At 43.9% G+C, this 9,502-nt stretch overlaps 1 protein-coding gene across 2 annotated transcripts in view; it reads right to left on the reverse strand.

Moving 5' to 3' along the window:
- Nucleotides 1-28: 28 nt before the first annotated feature.
- Nucleotides 29-9,502, reverse strand: part of RNPS1 (RNA binding protein with serine rich domain 1) — a 9,877-nt gene continuing 403 nt past the window's right edge. Inside the window, exons 1-8 of one of the 2 annotated variants that reach the window (XM_019507638.1) lie at nucleotides 8,943-9,109; nucleotides 6,844-7,035; nucleotides 6,349-6,504; nucleotides 5,857-6,048; nucleotides 2,927-3,029; nucleotides 1,860-2,013; nucleotides 1,126-1,267; nucleotides 29-188 (exon numbers count right to left, since the gene is read on the reverse strand). In XM_019507638.1, the coding sequence (XP_019363183.1) occupies nucleotides 83-188; nucleotides 1,126-1,267; nucleotides 1,860-2,013; nucleotides 2,927-3,029; nucleotides 5,857-6,048; nucleotides 6,349-6,504; nucleotides 6,844-6,914 (924 nt within the window). In that variant the 5' untranslated portion in view covers nucleotides 6,915-7,035; nucleotides 8,943-9,109 and the 3' untranslated portion in view covers nucleotides 29-82. Of the gene's footprint in view, nucleotides 189-1,125; nucleotides 1,268-1,859; nucleotides 2,014-2,926; nucleotides 3,030-5,856; nucleotides 6,049-6,348; nucleotides 6,505-6,843; nucleotides 7,036-8,942; nucleotides 9,110-9,502 lie in introns of those variants that run through there. The other variant, XM_019507637.1, reaches the window with a different exon arrangement.

Consider the following 9,502-nt stretch of genomic DNA (forward strand, 5'->3'; position numbering starts at 1 on the left):
CCAGTATAAAAAAAAAAAAGGTACAATATTGAGTTTGAGGAGATTTAAGTTAAAAAATAAAAAGGTGTCCAGTCTTTTTGCTTTATCGTGAAGAGTTTGAGCTAGAGCGGCTGCGATGGCGTCTTCGACCTGGAGATCTGGATCTTGATCGTCTGCGAACAGGAGATCTGCGTCTTGGAGATCGAGACCTGACAAAATAAAGAGGTGGAAACTGTGGTTGAGAGACAAGGACAGTCAGCTTAAATTATTTTACACTCACTTAGCACCTCTCTCAAATCAAACTGCGAAACATTTTTAAGAGCTCCAGTGAAACACAGCGACTTCTGGAGTCCCAGGAGGCAACTTAGGAGTTCTCAACACAGCAAGATGGAGTATTTTGGCCAAGGATAACATAACAACCCTTCTACTCCTACAAAAGTTGCCACAGGATTCTTGATGACCTGAAGAGTGTAACAGATAGTGGTAATACAGTTTCCGTCACACAGAGCCTAGATGGTTATAAAAAGTCAAAAAAAACTAACCAAGCACCAAGATTCTGGAACTGAAGACCAAACAAAGGACAGAAAATACAAGACCTAAAAATCATAGGACTAAGTAGTTTGATAAATGACAGATACACTGTGGAAACTAAATCAAGTTAACCAAAGTCATCGTTCATAGAGAAAAAGGGTCTCCAATTCCATAATCTTTCCAGCAAAGATCCATCACCAATCACAGCCCCTAGTTGTTACAGCTGGTTCTAGCACAGGGGTGGCAAAATGCAGCCTAGGGGCCAGATGCAGCCTGCCAGGCCATTCTATCTGGCCTGCAGGGCCCCTAAAAAATTTAAAAATTACTATTTATCTGCCCCTGGCTACCTATCACATGGCCCTCGATGGCTTGCCAAAACTCAGTAAGTGGTCCTCCGCCCAAAATAATTACCCACCCCTGTTCTAGCGGATCTCAAAGGAGTTGAAATGCCCCATTCAAGAGTGTTTCACTACTTTTTGGAAAGAGGAAATCAAGCCTGGGGCAAAGTTGCCAATGATGAAATCTCAGGGCAGACAAAACACTGTGGCACCAAGAATGAAAATTAACACTGTCCTGACAACACACCTCTGAAATACTTCACAAAAGAGGACTTACCTTCTTCTCATGCGAGGTGGGGACCGACGCCACATTGGTGGTGGTGGCAGCATTCTCCTTGGTGGGCTGAAGCGTCTGGGGGGTGGTCTAGGCCGAGGTGCCAATACAGCAGTGGCAGTGATTTCCTGGCCATCGATCTGCCCTGTTTAGAGTCAAAGACAAAGAATGAACTAAACGTTCTTCCAGCACTGATACTGCACACAAAGCATGATTGCACCCAGCCACAGGTTTCTGTTCTCACACAGCTGCTTCTTTGCAACATGTTTGTAGTGTAGCCTCCAGCCTACAAATCAGGAGACCCAAGATCTACTTCTCACTTTGCCACTGACTTAGTGTCACCTCAAGCAAGGCACTTAGATGGTCAGTTTAAAGGCTCTTCTACATAAGGATGTGACTTTTTAAAAACACCTGCTATCTTGGCAAGACAGCTCAGGGGACATCAGTAAAAACACCACATGATGAGAGCACTGTTTCTGTCACACTGATTACCTTGCATGGTAACACTCTGTGTCTCAATAGTTTCAGTGATTCCCCTATATGTGTGGGTCTGGCCATCGCACAACAGATGACAGTAACCATTTGGAATAAATACAGAAAAGCAGGACTGTAAAACTGAAGAGCTTGGCAGGGAGGAAGGCACCAGGCAGATACTACTGTTAACCCTTGGTCAACCCCTCACCCACCATGGCTTTCTACTGGCCCTCCCCAGTATCCCTGCACAGTCTGGTACCTACCTCCATCCATGTGTTTTAGTGCTTTCTCAGCATCATCAGGATTTTCAAACTCCACGTAGGCATAGCCCTTAGAGAGATGGGGATTCAGCCTGTCAGGTGGCATGTCTATCATTTTAATCTTCCCATAAGTGGAAAATATTTCCATGATGTGATCCTGCAAGGAGACAGTAACCGTTCAGGAAAGTGCCTATGCCCACTTCACCAGGTCTTACCAACACAGAATGGTAAAGCAAAGGTGCACACAAACATAGAATCAGCTTCAAATCAAAATCATCAACAGCATTGTCGGTAACACAGACCAGTCTCATTTCACTGAATTTGGATACAAATTTCCATTAATTTCTTCACAACTTTTTATTCAGTTTCATCCTCACTTTTCCCAAACTCCACTGGCACTATGCTCTGCACCACTCTTCAACATAAAATCAGTTGCAGAAAGTACTGAAACCAGAAGCCTTTCTATGAAATGGAAGAAAGAGCTGAAGTCTGGGGTCAAACACTCCTGATTAGAGAGATGTACTGTCTACCTTTTATATTAATAATTATCAATGCAGCAAAAGTCATACATGCTTTTGACAGAGACTATTGCCCCACCAAAGCCATCATCCGAGAAGGCAGACTGAGTTGAGCTGCATTCTCTTCAGCTCAGCTTAATGATATCTATCTTCAATTGTGCTCTGATTATTATTAATGAAAAGAAGGTAACTTACCCCCCACCCCACAAAGTCAAATTACGTTTATGTTACACACTGCTAGAGAAGCAGGAAACCCAGGGTTTGCCTCTTGATAGTTCAGAGGCACTAAATCGAGGATGCCAAAACAGCACACAGGTCTTTTAAAGCATAGATTCAATACTTATGGCCAAGTACAGCACAACCAGATATCATGCAAATTTCCCTATTCACAGATCTGCCAGTGCACCTTAAACCCAGGTACAGATAAAATAAGAACGAGAGAGTGATTGCAGTCTAGTAACAAAACGCAGCTGGAATTATTATTTTTTTGTTAAAAACTAGAGCACCTTCACAAAAAAAGTGAAAGTTCAAAGTTCAAGAAGAGGCCAATACCTTAGTCACATTCCTGGTGAGTCTCCCAACATGCACTTTGGTAGGTCTGGGTGAAGGACTTCGTCTCTTCCGCTCCTTTTCATCCCTCTTAGGTGGCTTTGACCTAATTTAAATATCAGAGATTTGTCCAAGTTTCTGGTTATTTACAGGTCTCCTGCAACAGCAGCCAACCCCCAAGTACACATAAGCATTTACACAGAGCTTTTTTTTTTTTAAAACTGGCTTTGGGTCCCTTTTACTACTTTATGATGAAAAAGATCTAAGGAAAGAATAAACCTTATAGGTATTTTTGCTATTTGAAACTTCAACATTTCCCCAAACTCATATCTATTCTTCCCCAGGTTTTGCTGAAGGACTCACTGGGGGGGGGGGGTCACAGCACACATTCCCTGAGATTTTCATACCAGAATTGCTGAGGGGCAGAAGCGTGCGATGTTTAACAGATTGTTTTCTGCAAAGTTATTGGTCAGTGTCAGCTTCACAAGCACGAACAAATGAAAAGTTCAAATACGATCAAACGTCATTTTATTGCTTAGTTCTTTCAGTTTCTTGACTCTTGTGATGATGTCAAGTTAACTAGTTTGTCAGTCCACTCAGTCTCCTCCAGGATGGAGAAGACCCACATTTCTAAGCTAGCTAAAAAAAGAAAAAGGCAGAAAATGTTTGGAAATGGTATTTCAGGCCCTCTTCATAAATTTTAAGTGAGGGAGTGAGGAAAAAGCTTGTCATTCCTTTTCCTTGAGAGGTTACCTCAGTATTTCTTTACAGGGAAGATGCAATCACTTGGGAAGACCTTTCCAAACATTCAAGACAGTATACATTCCTAGATATCCACCAACATTCCCCCCCCCCCACTTCATTTTTAAGTGGAATCTTTTGCTGTTCTAGGTCAGCAACATAGACCAAATGATTCTACCTCACCAAGCAATCACTAGTCCCAGAAAAACAAAATTAAACTTGAAAGCATCTTTTTGGTTTGCCAGAGTCATTTCAACAGTCTCTTTTACATATCATTAGCAGCTATACAGCTAGGGTTATAAAACACGTATAAGTTAATTGGGATACTACTCCAACATTTGACACCTGGGATTTCTAGCTCTCAAATGGTACCTAGTTTTCTGTCCCATCTGTTAAACAGAAATAATGCCTCTCAAGAGCAATGATGATGACTGTGTGTAGGGCTCTACAGCTGTACATGTGTACTGTACTAATGATCATTACCCCTAATTGTTTGAGCTATTTGCTGTTAAACATCAGATTACCGTGGTTATTATATAAAAAGGGATTGGGAGAAGCTATGGCCTGGGAATAAAAATCCCTTTATACTAAGAACATTTCAGGAAAAGGCAAAGTATTATTAAAGGAAACCTTAGTGTACATGAGGATAACTACACCATAACAGACCCAAAAACAGCATTGTCAGGATAAGCTGCAGATACACCGGCTTGCAACATGGCTACCAGTTGAGTCGAGGGTGGAAAATTCTCTTAATTTCCCTAGTATATATAAGACCTAAGAGACTGGAAGCAACTATTGCTTTACTCCCTCCGAGGCTGAAGAGCAGCAAGGAACATACGAAGCACTAAGTAAAGCAGACACACAGGTCCAGCAATTGAGTTCTTATTGCAGTATCTGCTTCCTAAACAGACCACCCTGCATTATGTAGCAATTCAAATGATTTAAAAAAAATGCAGTTGTGTTCCAAAATAAATGCTTTAATCTGAAATAATTCTCTAGCCTTTAGGATTTCTTAGCAATCTTTTACAGAAGGTAGAGCAGATGCAGCAAGTAACACGTGCTCGCATCTAAAGGTGAAAAAATCCACACAGCCTGGGGACCATGGAACTGAGTTCCTTCTCATTTCACTCCAATGCCAAATGCCAGTCAACTTCCACTTTAAGCTAGGGTCAAATTTAAATGGTCAACACCACCCCTTTCACTGTTAGCCATTTACACATAAATACCAGGCCAATAAATTTATCCATCTTGTATACTGGGATACGTAAAGCAGTTAGTTGATGCCCAGATGGGGAATCAGGAATTCAAAACTCCACTCTGCCCCCAGAACTTAAAGTGATCTCTGACCCAAAACAGAAGAGGAGCAGAAGAGGGAAGAGGTGCAATCTTCCTGAGTATGCAACTCGGAAACATCTCTTCCTACCCCAGCCTTCCTGAATACAAGATGTCTGACCTATGCCTCTAGTCTGTTAAAACAAGCTCTGTCTTTCCAATTTCTATGATGCATTTACTCATTATTAGTGTAAGTCTGCAACACACCGATGTATTTATGCCGCAATCCTGTAAACATGCATGTGCGCACTTAACATGGTTACATGTAGCTCCTTCTGCTGGAGGGACTGTGGATTCATAAAGAATACTGTACTATTTCCACTGGACTGGGTGGAAGGGTCATAGCAGAAGGTAGATACGAGGCCTTATCTAGAGACACCCTGCTTTCAGTGTTAAGGTTTGTTTCCAACCATTTCTGACCCCCAAGTTTTTCATGAGTAAACAGTATTGTTCTTAACAGCCGTCTGTTACAGACACTGTAGGAAGGCTGGGACCAGTGCTGTCTTCAGAGGGAAGTGATACAACTTTCCCACCATCCCCACATAGAAGGAGAAAACAGAAGGGCAGTTCCACTTCTGCCTTTAAGAAACATGTTTCTTTACACTTTTTCACCAGCCTTTTTTCCCCCCACTTCTTTATTGGTCCTGGTCACAAGTTCCAGAGTACTTATACAGACAGTCCTACACTAGTTGCTTGTTTAATGTATGGTTCAACTGCAAGTGTAGAGGGCATTCATTCTCCATCATTAGAGAAATCAGATCATATCTCTGGGGTAGGGGGCAAGTAGATAACAAGCTTACATTTCTCATGGCACCTCCTCAATCATCCAGTCATTTTTTTAACAGAGGAACAAAACTCACTTGGAGCGGGAACGTCTCCGGTTGTCATGTCGACGTCGGGATGGGCTAGGGGATCCAGAGGAGCTGCTAGAACTGGAACTGCGAGAGGTGCTGGAGCTTCCAGAGCGGCTTGATGCAGAAGAAGAACTGGAACCACTGCTGGAGCCAGTGCTTGAACTAGACCCTGAACTGGAAGTGGAACTGGAGCGGGACCTGGTTGGAAGAAGTTAAAGCAGAGCATACAGGGCCAAGAGTAGTCAACTGCTCTTCCCTGGTAGTTAACCAAATGGATGGTTAATCCAATGAGAGTTCAACCACACAGCTAACATTATTTCAACTAAGGAAGAGACATTGCTCACCTCCGAAGACTAATTTCTAAGTTAACCAAGAGGTTATTTGTGGCTAACACCATGCACAACCTCAGTTAGTCCCCATAGGCAGGGAACAAGCTGGAACCACCAGTCAAATTTACAGCTCACCACCATTTGGAAGCACCAGAGAAACTGTGGTTACCTGGTACTGCTGCTACCACTGGAAGCACTGCGCCTTTTGCGTGTTTTATCTCGACCACGATCCTTTTCACTTGATTCCTTGGTGGCTGCCTTATCCTTGGACCTGTCCTTCGATTTGTCCTCAGTCCGATCTTTGCGCTTGGTTGGAGAGGGAGCCCTTTAAGATGAAACATTTAAACAAAGGTGTATTTCACTCGTTAAAAAGAAACAAACAAACAAACAAACAAGAAACAAGAACACCAAACTTTAAAAGCAACTCAGGATAGCTGTAAGTGCAGGGCCAGAGCACTAGGAAAGTTTGGGGCTGTTTTTTTTAAAACATGGAGGACAAAATTTATGCCCTCAAAGAATCTTTAAAGAAGAAAAACAAAGCTGTAGCATATGGACATTTTCACTGCGAGAAGGAGAGATGTTTCCAATTCCTCACCCTCATTGGGAGAGCCCTAGTACACTATACAATAGTTTTAGGCCTAGAAAATTGGGACAGAATCATTACCTAGTGTTGGATTTTTTATTATTCTCTTTGAATCCTAGCAAACTCTTCTTTTTCATTCCTGATAACTCCATTTCCCCTTCGGAGGAGTGGAAAGCAGCACCGAATGGGCCTCACTTATCTCAAATCTCACTTCTAACTCCTTGATTCTGAGAAACGGTCCCTAATCGAGTGCAATAAATTCCAAAGAGCAGCCTAGTGACAAGATAAAAGGATTTAAAAAGAAGAAATTAATTTATTGGCACAAAAAATGAACCTACTTTGCAATACAGGCAGCACACACTGGGAATCAGCTACTGAAATAGTTTACACAGGGCACTGTGATCAGACACACTGCTCCGTGACTGTTACAGCCAGCCTCAGGACCTGCTCATAGTTGCATGTTTTTGTCTGCTGAAGAATTTGGACAGGTTTCAGAACACTATCTGAATTGTCATACGAGTACAAAGGGTACAAATCAGCCATTCAAGATAGGTGGCAGATAGGTCAAGCATGGCTTTTAATGGATTATTTTTTTGTACCCCAAATATACAGGTAACTTGCCTTGTCACAACTATTCTGTCTCATAGGATTAAGGGCTGCTTTTGCCAGAGCCAATTGGTGCCACAACATATGTTGGTAAGGAAAGGGGCATTACTCAAAAGCCTTGAAATCCCCCTTCTCCGTCGAAGCAAACTGCTTCCACAGCTAAGTCAGCTTGGAACAAGCACCTGAGCTATGGAACTGAAGTTGCATACATTGCTGCGACTTCAACAGAGCTTGTTTGAATCCCTTTAAAGGGGAAGCCTACATGGGCTCAGACCTGATGTACCTGCCCCTTTGTACTCTTGATCCAAATGAACACCCCAATATTAAATAGCTATTTAATTACTAGCCATGAGCTGAACCCCAGGTGTAACCCAAGAGAGGTACTAATATGCCACATACAACATACAGTCCCAATACATCTTCCCATTGTAACTGTACTGGTGAACTGTTTAATGTTTTCAATAAGAAGTGCCTGCAGCGTGCTATCTGCTGGTAGGCTGCTGCCGTTTGATTTGTGGTCACTTCTATCCACATAAATGCCCAAAGCTTTCTGGGGAGCAAGCTCTGTGATCACCACAAATGCAACTGAAGCACAAGCAGCATCCTAGACAAATAAAACATTCAGAAGACTACAGGGCTAGACTTTATTCACATCTTTTTAAACCACCTTTGCACTGTGATCCTACAGAGAGTATGTAATACCAGTAACATTAAATGAAGTTTCTTTAGCTGACACACAAGGAAGTGATATGGTTAGCATTGTGTCTGGTCTTTCCTTTGACTTCCCAAGCCAGGTGTAGCTAGGTATTTACAGGTAGCTTGACAGGGGGCAGCCTGCAGACATGAATGACCACTGAGCCTCAAAACACACTTTTGGAGCAAAACAACTTAACTGCTATGCATTGCACTCCTAGTCCAGTCTAAAATGACTTTCCAGTTTCACCCTTATTGAAATGGGGGAAATGTCATGCCCAAAACAACCTTCATCTTTGCCATCATTCTACTCACTGGACTTAACAGTGCAGGTGCTAAAATTAACAGTGAAACACTGCCTGAATAGGAACAATTTTGCCTGATATGCAAATTACCCCTTCTGTGTCCTTTTAGTATTAAAATTAAGAACATTTCAAAGTGGTGCAACACAGTGTTCACTGCCAAAGCTTCTGTCTCCTTTTCCCTCCATAAAAATATGTGCACCTTCTCTCAGTACCATGCAACCTGCCCTGTTCATTTGCTATCAGCCAACAGACTGCAAACATCTACAACCTGATGAAACAGAAACTGAGGTCTCGGAGAACAAAGACTAGGCTACACACACACTTGTCCAGCTATCACTCATGTTCACTCACTCGCTAGAAATAAGCCACATGTCTAAACATGGGCATACATACATGGGGATAACATATGCAAGCAATATGCTTCCTTCCAGTTACCAAGAACATCGCTTTGCCTACAAATCTAGGAATCTCTCAAACGAAGAGGAGGAGGACAAGGCACATGGAGCAAGCATTCGGGTGTTACACGATTCTTCTTCGCTTTTCTGCTCTACGCAGTGGTGTAGTGACAGGACACACCGTTACAACAGTGACATTTCCGGGATGGACAAAGTAAACCCTACTCCGCTACAGACTTCCTGCACGAGCCTGGGCAGAGCATGTCACTGCGGTGTGCTTCAGCTCCCACTGGCTACGGGAGGTTGGCACTTCCCAGTTGAGAAGAGTGCGTTCGTGCAGTGGGGCACGCGGGCTGTAGAAGGAAGAGCAGGGAGCCCCGCGCGGTTTGCAGGCGCCAGGGCGAAGCTGTGGTACGTTACTGTGCCCGGTGCATTGTGGCGGCGTCGCTGTTGGTCGTGCCACGCGAGCCGCCACGCTAGGAATGGAGCCGAGACGCAGGCTGAGGAACAGGGAGAGAAAAAGCAGACCGAGAACAGAGTCGACTCAGGGGCCAAGAGAGGTGGCCGCCACGGACGCGCCCCTGCCCCCCGTCTCGCTCAGCAGGTGCCCTCTGCCTCCCCGGGCCGTCAGCTCCTCCCGAGCCAGGACGGGGGCGGGGAGCGCGCTCGGCCCCGCTCAGGCTGTTCCAGCAGGGAGCGGTAGGCCCCGGCGCTGGGCTTCGTCCTCGTCCCGCCCGCCCG

The sequence above is a fragment of the Gavialis gangeticus genome, unplaced genomic scaffold (assembly GCF_001723915.1).
Source record: "Gavialis gangeticus isolate Ggan-Ray unplaced genomic scaffold, GavGan_comp1, whole genome shotgun sequence".
In the NCBI taxonomy this organism is placed as follows: Eukaryota; Metazoa; Chordata; order Crocodylia; family Gavialidae; genus Gavialis; species Gavialis gangeticus.